General features: G+C 37.9%; 1 protein-coding gene across 1 annotated transcript in view; it reads left to right on the top strand.

Annotated features, from left to right (window-relative positions):
• Nucleotides 1-17,498, top strand: part of DNAJC1 (DnaJ heat shock protein family (Hsp40) member C1) — a 131,642-nt gene that overhangs the window by 110,327 nt on the left and 3,817 nt on the right. The window contains exons 10-11 of the mRNA XM_015811557.1: nucleotides 13,649-13,697; nucleotides 15,824-16,311. Coding sequence (XP_015667043.1) covers nucleotides 13,649-13,697; nucleotides 15,824-16,311 — 537 coding nt within the window. The remainder of the gene's footprint in view (nucleotides 1-13,648; nucleotides 13,698-15,823; nucleotides 16,312-17,498) is intronic.

Genomic DNA, 17,498 nt, shown 5'->3' with positions numbered 1-17,498 from the left:
GCTGGTTTTAGTTTTTGCGATAAACTCTCATTGCTAGAAGAGAACATTTGTGGGACTTAAATAAAGATTATATTTCTGTGTAGACCTTAAAAGAAATGAAAAAGCAGCAGAGAGAAAAGAAAGAAACCTCATTAGCTAATAGTATTTAGACAGGTGGTATCCATTAATTAGAACTTGGGGTGCCTGCCATGGACTGAGGGGCTGTATAATACTATGCAGTATGGTGATGTAAAAATGACTAATTTGTCAGATTATGAAGATAAAAGAGTGTTTATTTTAATATGGGTTAGGGTAGGATTCTATTCAGATGCTTTGAATCCAAACTGGTAAGGGAAGTGAATGAGGGTGCTTGTCAATGGCTGTTTGGCACTTGCTGGCATATGACATCTCTGGTTATTAATCAGCAATTGAAATATTGCATTAGGAAAATGCAAGGGAAAGTATCAATAGTTCAATGCTATATGCCTCTACTTAGAAAGAAATTCTGTTTACTTCAATGTATCTTTGTTCCACCTGAACTGTTTCTGTTTCCCATTTCCAAGTGCTAGGCAGAACCAAAGAAGAATTACTGTCAAGTGTGAGAAATCAAGAAATCCAAACAGTTCAAATGAATATAAAGATTTATTGCAAGCTTAAGCTCTCTACAAGAATCTGAACTACTAACAATCAAAGCAAATAGGTGGTAGATAAGAGTCAGTGGAATTCAAGGTGGGCTGGACTTAGATCTATTGTGGGTGCAAAGAGACTCGAGACTGATGATACGTTTGACCCCTTCCTCAGGCTTAGCCAGATCATCGCCAACAGACTGTTTTCTAACACAGACACACATCTCTCCTGACAAGCTAGTTTTCTGTGATCAAGACTGAATTTTTATTACGTTGTCTACTACAAATGAAAGCTAGACTGACATCTGCAAAAGTGAAAAAAGATTTTTGTGGAAGAAAGCATTAATAACTGAGTCAGCATCTCTGCTTTGTGCCCATGTCAGAGCTAGCTAAATATCACAACTTAGCCACTTGCTCTTCCTTTCCCAGCATGCACTTCCTTTCCTTAATCTTTCCTGTGCCTTTAGCCCACACTAATGTTTCCTTGTGGCATTCTGGACAAAGTGTCTTTCAGGTCCCTGACCTTTTCTTCCAATAGTTCTGTAGTTGCTGGCCCTGGTTGCTCAGCCAACAGTTCTGAGTCCTGTAGCCCATTTTTCACCACATATCCAGGAACTCCAACATCTAGTGCAGACCTTGTTAAGCAGGGCGATGTCTGAGCTAGTTAGGTTTTCTAAAATTTATGTCTCACCATATTTTTTATGGGAGAGATAATATTTGTCTGACTCTTCTGGTGAGTCTTGTCCAGTATGATTGAACCTCTGGCATAGCTCTCATCTTCCTCAGAGTACACAAGCCCCACAATCATGTTAAGGTAATGCCTCACTGAGGGATGATGATGATGATGATGATGATGATGATGATGATGATGATTAATTTAATCTTTAATTTAATTCACAGTCTGGGACCGGTAAAAACTTAACAGTTCAAGTTCTAACCAAGGATTTTAGAGCTGTTAAGATGTCTGAGTATATAGGCAGCTCTGAGTAAGGTGTTTTTATTATTGTTATTCATCATTGCACAATCAGCCAGATGTTCAGACTGGGTTTGGCATTTCTTTGGAACAAGCTTCAATGCAGGCGGCCTTATTCTTTTTGCTGTTCTAGGTGCTCAGTTATTCTTTGTTTCAGTTCTTTTACTTCTTTAATTAGAGGGTTTTATCCTTTCTGAGGTAGAGGAGAGGGTAAGGAGAGGAGAGAGTGCCTAGTTTCCAAATGAAAACATACATACATACATACATACATACATACATACATACATGTGTATATATGTGTGTGTGTGTAATATATATGTGTGTGTATGTATATATATGTGTCTATATGTATATATGTACTATTTTATTGTATATCTCTCATTAGCTTTGTATCTGCCTTTCCTTCGGTGTCCTTCAGGTATTGACTATGCATAGGCTTCTTTTTCCAATTAGAAACTCGATGCTCAATTGTTTTCTTTTAATACTCTGCTTTCAATCTTGTTGTTTTCAAGAGGTTTCTCTTGTTCACCTCCTTCAGCAAAGGCTCTTTTGCTTTCTTTGTGTAGTCATTTAAGCTATGTTTTTCTTCTTCCACAGTTTGTAAGAGTCCTGTGCCACCCTGAGATCTTGGCAAGTACAATTGATCAATATCACTTTTTGGATGCAGAGTATGGTGCATTGTCACTAGTTTTCTTGTCTTTCGATCCAAGTTATCAAGTTCTAGCTGAGTCCAATCAATCATTCCAACTGAGTATTGTATTACAGGCACTGCCCAGGTGTTAATTGCCTTTATGATATTTCCTCCACTCAGTTTTGATCTCAAGATTTTCCGAATTCACTTTATGTATTTTGTTGAAGTAGCTTCTTTGAGTTGGTTGTGCAATAGATCAGAAGCTTCCAAAACTCCTAAGTATTTGTACCCTTCTTCTGGTGTTACTGCTTTTATCAACTCTTCATTATCAAGTTCGAATCCATCATCTTTAACCATTTTTCCTGCCTTAACAGCAATTGTTGCACATTTGTCAATGCAAAATTGCATTTCAATTTCTGCTAAACTCTTCAGTGTTTTTTAGCAGTGAGCTCAATTCAGCTTTTGTTTTTCCAAACAATTTTAAATCATCCATGTATAGCAAATGGGAAATTTTCGACTCTTTTTAGCCAATTCATAGCCACAGTTTGTTTTGTTCAAAATGCTTGTTAGTGGCACCATCAAAAGTACAAATAGCAGAGGTGACAATGAGTCACCTTGGAAGATTCCTCGTTTGATTTTAACTTCACCAAGTTTTTCTCCACAGGCCATCAACTTAGTTTGCCATAACTTCATGGAGGTCTTCAGGAATTTCTGGATGTTGCTGCTAATTCCAAAAATGTCTAAGCATTTCTCAATCCAGCTGTGTGGAACAGAATCAAATGCTTTCTTATAATCAATCCAGGTCATGAACAAATTTGTTCGTCTTGTTTTTTGAATTCTTCAAAACCAGTTTATCAATCATCAATTGGTCTTTGGTTCCTTTTGAATTTTTGTAGCATCTTTTCTGTTCTACAGGCAGCAGATCCTTGTTTTCCAAATATCCATATATTTGGTTTGCAGTAATGCCTGTAAGTAATTTGTTGTTGGCAGACAAGTTATTGGCCTGTAATTTTCAGGTTTTATTTCCCTTTTCTGCATCCTTTTGAATCAAAAAAGTTCTTCTGCTTGTTAGCCATTTTTCACTTTCTGGTGTTTTCAGAACCTGATTCATCTGGTTTACTAACCTTGCATGCAAATGTGTTAGTGATTTTATCCAGAATCCATGCAAGTCATTTAAACCAGTTCTAACTCCAGTTCTTGACCTTCTTTACTTGTTTTTGTATAATTTCTATTGTTATGTGAACGTCTTCCATTCTAGTGGCCTTGGTAAGGCCACACTTGGAATACTGCATCCAATTTTGGTCACCACGATGTAAAAAAGATGTTGAGACTCTAGAAAGAGTACAGAGAAGAGCAACAAAGATGATTAGGGGACTGGAGGCTAAAACATATAAGGAACGGCTGCTGGAATTGGGTATGTCTAGTTTAACGAAGAGAAGGACAAGGGGGGACATGATAGCAGTGTTCCAATATCTCAGGGGCTGCCACAAAGAAGAGGGTGTCAAGCTATTTTCCAAGGCGCCTGAAGGCAGGACAAGAAGCAATGGATGGAAACTAAGCAAGGAGAGAAGCAACCTAGAACTAAGGAGAAACTTCCTGACAGTTAGAACAATTAACCAGTGGAACAACCTGCCTCCAGAAGCAGTGAATGCTCCAACACTGGAGGTTTTAAAGAAGAGACTGGACAGTCATTTGTCCGAAATGGTATAGGGTTTCCTGCCTGAGCAGGGGGTTGGACTAGATGACCTCCAAGGTCCCTTCCAACTTTACTACTACTACTATTATTATTATTATTATTATTATTATTATTATTATTATTATTATTATTATTATTATTATTATTATTATTCACTTCTACAGTGCTTTCATTATTATTTAAGATTTAATCTTCAATTTGATTCACATTCTGGGACTCGTAAAAACTTAACAGTTGAAGTTCTAACCAAGGACCTAAGAACTATTACAGTAGCAGATTACTACTACTACTACTACTACTACTACTATTACTATTACTATTATTATTATTATTATTATTATTATTATTATTATTATTATTCGCACAGCCAGCCAGATGTTCAGACTGGATTTGGCATTTTTGTCTACCTATTGAGTCCTTACGAAGCACCTGGGATAGGCAGATGTTTGGATGTTTGATGCTGTTACAGATATCGTCACAGGATGGAAGCTGTTCCCAGTAAATCTGCCTTTTGCAATTGACTGATGGTGAATTTGTCAATGCCAGTGGTGCTCCATTTGTTTTGGGATTGCACGCAAGGTGCCTATTACTATTGGTACTACCCTTGCTTGCCGTTGCCACAATCATTCTATTTCTATTTGTAGGTCTTTGTATTTTGTTATCTTCTCCAGTTCTTTCTCTTCTATTCTGCTCTCTCCAGGCACTGCCACATCCACTATCCAGTCTTCTTTTGTCTTTCTTATCAACAATTGTTAAATCTGGGTATTATGTGGCATGTGCCTGTCTGAATTCTAAATCACAGAACAATTTAACTTCTTCATTTTCTATGACAGTCTCTATTTTATGGTCCCACCATTTCTTGCAGATCTTCAATGCACCATTGTTGCTACTTTGTCATGCCACTGCTTGTAGTCAGTCTGGGCAATTTTCTTGCAATAGTTTACCACTGTTTCTTTAAGCTTCTTTGCATAGGTGTTACTTACTGTCTGTTGCTATCTTCTCAGTTCTGGCTTTATATGCATTTGTCCTTAAGGCTTGGTCTTATACCGCTAGAATTAGTCCCTCAATCTTTTTCTTCAATTTTCTTACTCATAGCCATTGCCAGGTCTTCTTGTTATCTGCTTTCCCTGCTATTTTTTTTAATGTACTGGCATTGTGGTGCTTTATTTTCCCATGCCTCCATTCTGTTTTTCATTTGGTCTTATAGGGCAGATTGATCTCTCCAATAGTCTGTAAGCCTTCCTGGTGTACTAACTTCAGTTCATCTTCTTCATTGTCTTTCAGATATTCTTCCAAAGCCATTTTGTCTTCCTCAACCATTTGATGTACTTGCAACATTCCATAACCAACCTATTTGCCTTGGTAGATAGAGTCTGTCATTGTCGCTGCGAGGATGAAGGGCATAATTTGTTGCCGTAATTTTTCTGGTTTTCGTATCCATTGCTTTTAGTTCTGCTTGAGTCCAGTCCACTATTCCAGCTGTGTATCTAATGACTGGAATTGCCCAAGTGTTGATTGCCTTGATAGTATTTCCTCCATTGAATTTGGACTTAAAGATCTTCTTCACTCTCTTGATGTATTCATCTCTAACCTTTTTCTTGACTTCAGTGTGCTTGATGTTGTTGGCTTGAAGGATACCCAGGTATTTGTAATAATCATCTTCATCCAGACTCTTAAAGTTATTTTCATGAGGTATCTTGATTGCTCCAGTTTTCGCTATTTTTTCTTGTTTGATAATGAGTGTGGCACAATTGTCCAAATCAAATTCCATTGCAATATCTTCTCTATATATACAGACAGTGTTCAGCAGCTATTCTATTTCAGATGGTGTTTTTCCATACATCTTCAAATCATCCATATAAAGGAGGTGGGATAATCTGGCAGATGTTTTGGATGTTTGATAGCCATGGTCTGAGTTATTCAGTATTGTTGACAGAGAAAACAGTGCAATGATAAATAGTAGTGGTGACAGGGAATCTCCTTGAAATATTCCTCTCTTGATAGTAATCTCTCCCAGTCTCTCACCATTGACATGAAACTGTCTTCCATTGTGCCATCGATCTTTGCATAAAGCTTCTGATGTTTCTACTGACTCTTGTTATTTCTAGGCACTTGTTTATCCAGTCACATGGCAGAGAGTCGAATGCCTTTTTGTAGTCAATTCATGCTACATTCACGTTGGTCTTCCTTCTCTTGCAATTTTCCAAAATCATTTGTCAGTTGATCTTTTGTTCCTCTGTTATTGGGGTGATTTCCTTTCTGCTCAGGTGGAAAAAGATTGTTTTCAGTTAGATGCTATTGGACTGTATCAACTACCACACTAGTTAGCAATTTGAAAGTTGTTGGTAAGCAAGTAATTTTGCCAGACATTAGCCACTCTTCAAGTGGTATTTCTTGATTAGGTATTCTTTGGTTTTCTTGTTCTTCAGCTTCTCTTCTTTCATCTGTTTTAGTATGCTTGGATCTGATCTCAACTTGCTATGGTCTGTTGATTACATATTGTTGAATGTCCTCATTCTGCCAGCAGTTCCACTAGAAATGCCCAAGAAGTTTCATAGATCCTGAGCAAGTAATGGACACAATTAATACAGGTAGTCCTTAATTTATAATTATTCCTTTAGTGGCTATTCAAAATTATAACGACATTGAAAAATGTGACTTACAACTAATGTAGCATCCACACAGTCAGAATTTGGCTGCTTGGCATCCAGCATGTATTTAAAATGGTTGAAACATCCTGAGATTATGTAATTGTCATTTACAACTTTCCCAGCTGGTTTCCGGCAAGAAAAGTCAATGGGAAAAGCTATACTAACTTAAAAGCCGCATGCTTCACTTAACAACTGCAGTGATTTGCTTAACAGCCATGTCAAAAAAGGTGATAAAATTGGGTGTGACTCACTTAACCACTGCCTTGCTTAATGATGTAAATTCTAATCTCAATTGTAGTCATAAGTGAAGGATTACCTGTATTCAAATCTTTTGTAAATAAATATCTATTTATTGTTAAATTTATTTGCCACCTACCTTGCCATGAGGCTACACATTACTTGATTCAGCAGGATCAGATGAAGGGATCAAAAAGCCTAGATATATTAACTAATCCATCTGCTCAGTTGCTCGCCTTTTAAGGCAAAATTAATTTTTGTGATTTCAATTGCATGGCCTTGATCTTTTTTGAATTTATCCATAATGTGGATAATAATTTGCCTAAGAGCCTCTGAGCTCTTTTGTTTATGACATCTAATAGCTTCTGTACCTAAAGTTCTGATTTCTATATGAAAACAATGTCATTGGTTTAATGCTCCATCTGTGAGTTCAATTTATCTATGTCACATTGAACTCCTAAATGCCCAACCAAGGTTTTCACCCAATTTGTCATCACATTGAACAACGATGGTAATAGTACATACCTTTGTCTCACTTCTGTTTTGATTATGAGGGTACTGGTTTTCTTACTGTGTACTTCAGCCTTGCAAAGGATATCATCATAAAAGACAGCTATGACTTAGATGATTGTTTAGGTACACTGTTCACCAAACTAATTTTGTGTGTTCTTGTGGACCCTATCAAAGGCAATTCTAAAATCAATAAATACAGCAGCCATTTTTTCCATAGTGTGTATACTCTTTAAATATTTGCTTGTCAGTGAAATCTGATCATGGCCTGATCTAAAATCACATTGCTTTTCCTGGGTATGGGATTTTTGCATTGACTATAATCATGCTTTGAAAACATGCACAGTGACCTTTCCGATTCTGTGATAGTTTTCACATCACACCTTATCATTATTTTTAAACACAGGAACAACATCAGCAGGTTCCAATTAAGCAGGACCTGCTTTTTTCCATAATATTGGAGATAACTTGGGAATATAATTGACTGCTACAATTATCTTGCCTTGAGCACTTCCACCTTATCTTGGTTAGGATCTGCAACTTTGCCATTTTTAAATTGTTTGATAGCTGCAATTTCTGGTTTTTTTGGTTGCCAGTTTCCTTGATTGACATTGATAGTTTCCAGGATACGGGTGGTCAGTTTACCCCTAGTTCCCCCTCCCCCGAAAAGTCAGGCTTGCAAGTGAAAAAAGATAACTTAGAGAATACTCTGTTCATGTCCTTGGAGTCCATTGGGCAGAAGGACTTCCAGGTAATATAACATGATAATGCCCACTCACGATCAAAAACTTTGGCCATGAAGAGTCAGGTTTCTGGCAAATGTAAGCAACAAAATTATGTGAAGATTGGTCACAGTGACCTGACAGGAAATCTTGTATTGACATTTCTCTTTTTCCATAATTTCAGCCATGTTTTCTTTTAAAATGTAGATATTATTATAAATTCTATTGCCTTAATTATATTTTTGAAATGTGCTAAAAGCATTAATTATGAAAAAGTGGCTTTTAGTCTCTTCTTGATGTGCCATATTAAGCAGGGTTACTTAAATATTGGCCTAAAATTGTTTATACAACAATTTTATGGAGAGAAGCAACAGCAGCTTTAATCTGCTTGAGCCCCAACTTTGCCATTTCTATGTGACTGTAAGAACTGCTGCATTGTAAACAACTTAGTTTTGTTTTGACCCCAAACAAGCAAAGATTTTTTTAAATCAGAGTAATGGGGCCTTATTTTTATTTGTAGGTGAAAAGGTAATGCAACCTTTATTACATTACTTTTCTGGTTAGATTGGTTCCCCCCCCTTTCCAAATGTTTCAGTTATGAAAGTGAAACTTCATTCAGTTTTCTTTAATGAGGGTTCCTGCCACCTGATCTAGTTAGCTGAACTGGTATTCCATGTCTATCTCCACACATCTGTGTTTTGACCCATTTCCCCCCTTGTTGAATTTGGAGCCCTCATTCCTTCCTTTTACTATTTGAAGAAATAATTCAACAAGCTCCCTTCATACACACACACAGGGAAGGGTGAACTCCCCTTGGTTCAATTAATCAATAATCACTCCTTCCAGATTTTTGATAGGACAAGTTCTATTTTTCCCCAAGACCTCCATCTTGATTTGCAATGCTGGAATATGCATTATTGCTATTTGAAATATATATTCTCATGGCTGCCTAGAGTTGGCATTGGAACTCACTGCAAATGAACTCACTCCATCATCTTCTGACCTTTTTAGTGCATGGTTGGAGAACCAAAAATTATTCCATATTATTCTGGGATACTAATTTTAGATATTTTTTTAAGTAAGACAAGGCAAGCATAAAATGTTGTATTCAGATAGGTAAGTTTGTCAGAGAAGCCATAAGGGGAAAACTTAGTCATATGGGTTGCTTTCAAGCAATCCGTGTGCCTCTGTTTTCAGGGCTGGGCCGGGCCATGGCCTGTTTGGAACCGGGCTGCGCGAACAGTGGGCTAACTTGCACTAGCAATGGGCTGGCATGCATGCACACGTGCATGCAGTTTAATTTGCACAAGTCAAGCTACGGATGCATGCTCATGTGGCCTGGTTCTTCTCTCCCCCCTCCAGCCGGACCACCAAGTCACAAAGGTTGGGGGCCACAGTTCTAGTCCATAGAAGCATATGGCTTCTGCTGAATTAATGCCTACTAGCATTCCTAATAATATAGAATTAGGGGACAATGGAATTGGTACTCCAGCTTCTGATACATTCTTCAGATTATTTGTGTGTAGTCCACATCATCATCATCATCATCATCATCATCATCATCATAATGTTGGAAGGGATCTTGGAGGTCATCTAGCCCAACCTCCTGCTCAGGCAGGAAACCCTATTCCATTTCAGACAAATGGCTGTCCAGTCTCTTCTTAAAAACTTCCAGTGTTGGAGCATTCACCACTTCTGGAGGCAAGTTGTTCCACTGGTTAATTGTTCTAACTGTCAGGAAGTTTCTCCTTAGTTCTAGGTTGCTTCTCTCCTTGATTAGTTTCCATCCGTTGCTTCTTGTCCTGCCTTCAGGCGCTTTGGAGAATAACTTGACTCCCTCTTCTTTTGGCAGCCCCTGAGTTATTGGAACACTGTTATCATGTCCCCCCTCGTCCTTCTCTTCATTAAACTAGACATACCCAATTCCAGCAACAGTTCTTTATATCCTTTAGCCTCCAGTCCCCTAATCATCTTTGTTGCTCTTCTCTGTACTCTTTCTAGAGTCTCATCATCTTTTTTACATTGCGGTGACCAAAACTGCATGCAGTATTCCAAGTGTGGCCTTATCAAGTGGTATTAATACTTCACATGATCTTGATTCTATCCCTCTGTTAATGCAACATAAACATGATATAAATTTCTTGCTTTTCCATGTGCTTTGAAAAATAATGTTTGACATTGTTGAAAGAAACTAATAATTCTTTATCTTGTACCAGCAATGTACATGGAGAGTTCGTAGTGTAGAGATCTCGGTAATTTGAGGTAGCATATAGCTCGGAGTTTTAACTTTACTACCCCTGCTCTTTTGGTATATTTGCAAAGACAGATAGTTGTGATTCATCTTTGGGAGGATGTTTTGCAGGAAAGTTGAGATTGAGATAATGGTGATTTTGATGTGTTTATTTGTTCATTACATTTATTATCTGCTCTCCTATGACATACAAGATAATGTTGTATCTCTTCCAAATTCTATCTTTTAAAAAGAAGTTAAGTGAAAAGAAAATGATTGGCCCAAAATCACTCAATGAGTTTCATAGCTGTCAGAGTTGACTACTATTCTTAACAATTATACCATCAATGTCCTGAGGTTAAAATCCTTTGTATCAGTTTAATATTGTTGCTGCTCTTCTAAGAGCACTGCTTCCTGCCTAAGTGCTCAGTCATGGGAGCCCGCTGTTACACAGTCACATCTTAGATGTGGTGCTGACTTAGCATGTTGTAGTAGCACTGAATATTTTTGTGATGAATCTAGAAGTCCAAATGCCATTGTAATCCCAATGACTGTCTGGATCATTAAACAGGAAGAGACAGAAATTCCAGGCAAGCAGACAGTGGACCACAGAGGGTACCTCAGGCAGGCTTAATGGAGTGCAGTTGGGCAAAAAAGTAGTGGGAGTGATTTCCTGCTGGCTTCCCCATTGATTTTCTTTTGGGGAAGCTAGCAAGGAATGCCTGAAATCACAATCATACAATTGCAGCTCATTGTAATGATGTAATTATGAGCCAGGCACTGAGCACCTGGAACACAATCACATGCTGCAACAGTTGGAACTCTGAGGACTGGTCTTACATACCCCTTGTTCAGCACAATTGTAAATTTGAACAGTCACTAAATGGTTATAACATGAGGATTACCTATAACAAGAACAAAATCAATAAAAATAGTGACAAAATCCTGTCTTTTTTCAGTTGGGTAATTTGAAGTATTATTTAATTTGACAATCTTTTTTGTAAAGTGGAATTTCTGCAACAAACTGAACTGAAATTTTGAAAGAAGATCAAACAGGGTGGATAGATACGTTATAATCTTGGGTAATATATGTTGGTGCAAACTAAAATTTTGAGTCCTATATACAGGATTTTATGCTTGCATGGAAGCCTTTTCCTACTGATGGCAACCCTACTATTTCTGTTGGTCTCCTAGGCAGTAAAGGTTGTAGGCTCTTCTGGAATAGAATTCTATGAGGCACGCAACTGCTGCTGAAAGTAAAGCTGGATGGAAGTACTCTATGAATATGGAAATGGGTTTTTGGATCCAGGCCATTATTTTCAGAAACTTAAAAAATGTGAAAATAAAATAGACTGGTCTGCAAAAAACATAGACTTTAATATGGTTATTAACTGCAGGTTTTCTGAAGTGACAGCAAAGATCTCTAAATTCCATCTTCATGAAATAATATCATTTACCCGCCTGGGAGGAGGTAAACCAATTCTGTAGTCTCTGTTGCCACTAATCTCTTGTATTCAAGTTGCAATAGCAGACGGATGCGGGATTTGCTTTCTGTGTGGAAAAGGTCCAAGTAAGCCATAAAAAAATACGCAGGTGGATAGACAGGAACACATTTTTCTAATTAGCTGGTGCCTGCCACTCTAAGCGAAAGTGGGTGCAGTTATAATAGTGTCCCATTTTTACAGAGGAGCTCAAGAAACCCCTATCTCTCATTGAGTTTGAGAGTTACAGGGAGAAAAACATTACCTGTTAGTTTTTGTGGTTATTTAACATGAGGGGAGGTGTTAACTTTCAAACAGTCCAGGATTTATGTTAAACATACTTAGATGGATTACTATTATGATTTCAGGGAGTTTTTCCTAAGTAAGGGATCCCTCAAGAGAGATGGATATATTGATCATATTGAAGAAAAGCAGAGTAACTTAAAGATGCATCTGTCATTTTAAAAAAGGACCCAATGCAGGATATTGCGGCTTGCAAATTATAACTGTTTTCTTTTTTGAAAAGCAAGTTTAGAGGCCTGACTTGGATTCTGTCAGGAAATAGGACAAACGAAAATGTAAGCTTATCTTGAACATATGAGAAGATCTGATGTAGTTTATTGATCTGTTGCAAGGAATTATATTTACTTTTTTCCTTCTCTTCCCACCCCATTGCACTAATTTTATTTTCATGACAACCCCCAAAGGCTAAAAAAGAGTGACTGAAGTTTCATGGCTGAGTGGTTCTTTGAGTTTGGTCTACTTCATAATCCATCAGGCCAAGCCACTAAACCATCTGTTTGTGAGGCTCAAGTTCAATTCTGTACTCATATGCCAAACTAACCAGACTTTCCCTGCCCAGGCGCTCTGTCTGGGTTTTATAACTATTGCTGAACTCTCTTCAGTGCCAGGAAGTATGAATAGTGGTGATTCCAGAACTTCTAATTTAGCAAATGAGCATTTACAAGGCTCTAAGGAGCAAGAAGAGTTCTAAGCTGGAGCAATCTGGTCCTCATATTATATCAGCTGCTTGACAATAGTTTTGGACAGTGTAACATTGAATGCTATATTAGAGACAGGAAATGCTTTACAATTGGAATGGGCATGGGGGAGAACACTCTTGACTCTGTTTTCTAGTAGAGTACCTTACAAATGATGGATGAAAGCTATTTCTTCTATGCTGATCTCTGTCTCTCTGTGTATGTATAGAAATATGAAGAACAGTATTTTTCAAACTAGCAATTTTAAGATGTATGGACTTTGACTCCCAGAATTCTCCAGACAGCATGCTGGCTAGAGAGATTCACCAACCAAAAAATGTATTAGGAATAACTTGTCAGATAATTTATTGAATAATCTGTCAAATAATTTATTGTCTAGAACTGTGGTGTTCTAATTACTATTGTACGCCAATTCCTATCAACCCCAGCAGACCTGTCTCATGGATATAAAGGCAGTTACAGTCCGGCATCATCCAAAAAACCAATTTCCTCATTTCTGTTGTAGAAACTGTAAGAAATCAGAAACTGGGTAGATTCAAATCTTGATGGCTGCATTTTAAACTTTATGAATAAACAGATCAATTCACAGGATGGCTATTTAGTTCTGGACCAATTACAACACCTTTTAAAAAAAACTATTGGCGGATTTCAGCTCTTTACTGAAGCACTTCAATTACATTTTGAGTTTTTAGAGTTGTGAGATGCAAATATATGTCTCCTTAATGTAGGATTCAGATTCAGTATGTAGTATGTTTGTAATGATATGGGGGAATGAACTTGGGAGACAGGAGGAAGAACGGCAGACTGGAAATAATCAGATAAAAGGCGACTGAGTACACTGGTGAAACCTCTTTTAAGTCCTCTTACCAAAACAATTGAAAATCAAATGACTTCTCTTTCTTCCTAAACAGGTTACAATGAAAGCCAAGCAGATTAAAGATTCAGTTTCAAGTGCTCCAGGTAATGTCTAATGTGCCTACATTATATATCTCACAATGATTAAAGAAAATATATTTATTTGCCTTTAAAGATTAGTAGCTAAACTTGTTTTTTTCTCTCTTCATTCCTTATGAATTTTCAGTTGCATGCCTCCCCTCCTTTGGGTTGTATATTAATCTGTAGGTGTAACTTTGCTGAAGAGCAAATTTAGGATGCTATAATCCACAGGCTATATTGTGGCTCTTCAAGATTGGGCCAGATTTTGATGGCCAAATGGCCAAATGTTTGGTGGCTCCATAAGTAAAAGCTCATTTAGAAATAAGCATGGAGATGGAACTAGTTTGCCGCTTAGATGCTGCCTTCTGTTACCTGTTCTAGCAACAATGTGCCACACAAAAACAACCTGAAATCTCCACTTTTCATGGCAGTTTTGTCCTCAAAGAATGGATTAAAAAAATTAAGAATGAGAATAGGGTAGAATATTTTGAAAGGCAAACTGTTCCCATTCCTACTCTGAAACTATCACAGTTCCAAAAAATCCACTTCCAAATAGGGACTTTTTAGGAAGATTATGGAGGTAAGGTTAGGGATGGGATATTCTCCCAAATACGGTAACTCTTATTCCCATTCTTACCCTCAAAACAGCATTTAAAAATGATCCCCAAATTCTCTTGAGGGCTCTGTGCAATCCTCCAAAACAGAGTTGCAACACATAATCCCTCAATTGTTTCTACTTCTATGGCTAAGCATATACTATAGATTTACTGAAGAACATGTTTTCAGCTAATAACTTAATCCAATGTTCTTTGAAAAATAAAACAAAACATAATGGGCCTCAGTTTCTTGGCATTCTGCCCACCTATTTTGCTGTAAACTAGGAAGAGTTACCTTCCCAAATCTGGAATAACTGGAGTTGAACTTTCCTAATCAGGAGTTTTAGGAACTAGAAACCACAGAATCTAGTCTTTTGTTGATGCAGTCTTGAATGTTCATAGGTCTCAACTAATGGCAGAATAGATAAGTAAAAACATGCATTTCATTTTATAGTGTTTTATAGCCACTGAAGCTTCCTTATCTTCGTTATCAAGATTAGGAATTATTCACAGCAGTAAATAAATTAACATATTTGGAGAGAAAGAAATCAGAGATTCTTCTATATCTGGAAAATGATTCTTTTTCTGGTGCGATGGTACATTTGGCCTTTGACTGGAGTGCCAGATAATCCTCTCAAATCTGATGAATTGAGGATCAAACTTTTATTTTTGTTTCAGTTACGTTTAAAATGAATTATAGGTAATAACCTGCTTGCCTCTTAAGTATTTAATATTTTTCATTCTATCATTTTTAATAATTCATTTTTTAAAAATACAGCTTTTAGGAGGTTTTGGAATTCTCCTCTACAGTCATGGGATAGTGGCAATCTCCAGAACTTCTGAGTCCTACTTAAAAGATTTTAGAGGCCAGAGAGTAAATATCCATATTGGCTAGAGTAGTAGTGGACAAAAGGTGGTCCTAGGTATTACTAAGCCATTACTAAGCATACTGACTGCTTCTTTTGAAAAGAAGTAACAGGCAAAAAAGGAGCTTCTATGTATATATGTGCCTTCATTAAGTGGATAATGTGAAACTCTGCCTCAAATTGTCAGCAGTGTAAAGAAAACAAAAATATGTGACATCTGTTCCAGAGAACCAAAAGATGAATTAAAATAACTAAGGGTACCATTGATTAAACACCGTGGCAGTGCATTATTCTTCCATTTCAATGGGAGCACTGCAGTTCATTCATTTCAGTGTATCAGTGCATAGAGGAGTGTATGTTAACAAAAGAGCCAGAATATAACGGAAGACCTCTTAACATCGTACCTAATTGATGCTATTTCTGGATTGTTTAAACTAAGTGTGACTACCATGGAAACATACAAGTAAAAATGAAAGCCTGACTTTATTAGCTTGGAATCAGACTTATGTTTGACTAAGTCTGGATTTAATCTATTATGTTTTTCAAGTCTGATTTTTGAATACAGGTGTCAGATATTTCCAAGGCTGGTTCATGAAGCATACTTTAACCAAAAATCTGTTTGGAATGTTGGTTCTCCTCATCTTCTGCCTTATTATCTGTTAATCTGACATCTGCTATTTTTCAATAGGTACTATTAAATTTTCAGAGTTGAAAACTTTGGCCCAAAGCTCAAAATCCAACAAGGCCAGTATTAACTTACCTGATCTTATAATAACTCAACGGGATAAAGAAGAAGATGACCAGGAGGAAACAACAAAGTACAATTATGATCCAGAAACAATAAATAAGATCACAACAGATGAACAAGAGACTGGGTTAAATGAAGCCCGACATCGCAGGCGGAAAACAATACCAAAGGCTGCTGAAACAATATTCCCAGGGACAAAAGAGACAACAGAGGACAAGTGTAGAGGGAAGCGCCAGAAGGACTTTGACACTGCAGAACAAGAGGAATATAGCGATGATGAGGCCAGAAAAAAAGAGAAGTGTCGCAGTTCAGATGACTTGTGGACTCAGAATCAACAAAAACTTCTAGAGCTGGCTTTGCAACAGTATCCAAAGGGAACGCTGGAACGTTGGGATAAGATTGCCAAGTGTGTTCCAGGAAAAAGCAAGGTGAAGTTTTTGGGGTTGGGTAATTTTTTGTTAATTTTTTCTTGTAAATTTAGTTTTAGAAGATTAACACAATTTAATGCAATTGACAAAGTATTTTTAAAGGTAATGATAAACAAGGTTTTTGCCTGTACTTATGATAAACAATAGCCTGCCTCATGTTTTCTACCACCTGTTTCTCTGAAAAAATAATAGAAGCAATTCAACCGTATTGACTTAATGGGCAGAAAACAATTATATAGTGTTTAGAACACCAAATAAATGTTGCATAGTCTTATATATAGGATACTGGTGAGGCCATGAAATCATAATGCTGGAAAATATTGATCGTATTGCTAGTCTGTCATGTAATCTGTTCCAGCAAAGTTTTAAAGGATCAGTGTTGCACAAGAGGCTTCAAATGTTATGACCAGCCTTCTTGATTATATCAAAAGGTCTATTTGAGGGAGGAGAGCATATTCTTCAGTTTTCAAGCAGATGCTAGAAAACTACCTGTGGGTGGTGATGAATCTCTTTCCATTTACATTCCTTGCTACTTTTAATGCAGGATTTTCCAAGGCTTGAGTTCTGTCTATATCAGCAATGGGCAAACTACGGCCCGCGGGCCGTATACGGCCCGGCGGCCGTTTCAAGCCGGCCCGCGGAGCACTAGATAATTTATTCATTTATTCACCTCATGCTGTGTCTAGTGAGGTGAATAAATGAATAAATTATCTAGTGCTCCCGGTGGCTGGCTAGGCCTAAACGGAAGCCAGGCCTCCCTTCTCCAAAACTAGTATCCAAAGCAGCCTCGCCCTGTCCTTAGTTAGAAAAAAGAGCCGCTGCCACCAGCCCAGCCTCTGCGAAGCACAGCGAAGGAAAAGAATGAGCCTGTTTCCTCCTTCACCCCCTTCCTCCCTTGCTGCTAATCTCTTCCTTTCCAAAAAGGAAAGGAAAGAAAGCGGCCTAAAAGCGCGCGGCTGCCGCTTGTTGCAGCTGCGGCAAAGCAACTCGCAAAGCTGTAGCCTGTAGCCGTCTCGGTCAGCTCCCCCCTCTGAAGCTCGCTGCAGCCACACTAGTCTCTCTCCGCCTCGGTCCTCGCCCCACCGCTTCTCCGACTCGACTCGCGCTCCCCCGCTCACGTGACCAGTCCGGCAAGTTGGGCGCTGGGAGGGAGCGAGCCAGCGCGGCCGACGCCGCAGCAACAATAA

Source organism: Protobothrops mucrosquamatus, unplaced genomic scaffold (assembly GCF_001527695.2).
Source record: "Protobothrops mucrosquamatus isolate PMUCROS unplaced genomic scaffold, P.Mucros_1.0 scaffold45, whole genome shotgun sequence".
Classification (NCBI taxonomy): domain Eukaryota; kingdom Metazoa; phylum Chordata; class Lepidosauria; order Squamata; family Viperidae; genus Protobothrops; species Protobothrops mucrosquamatus.
Note: the sequence above shows the minus strand (reverse complement) of the source record. Positions and strands in the feature narration are given on the sequence as shown.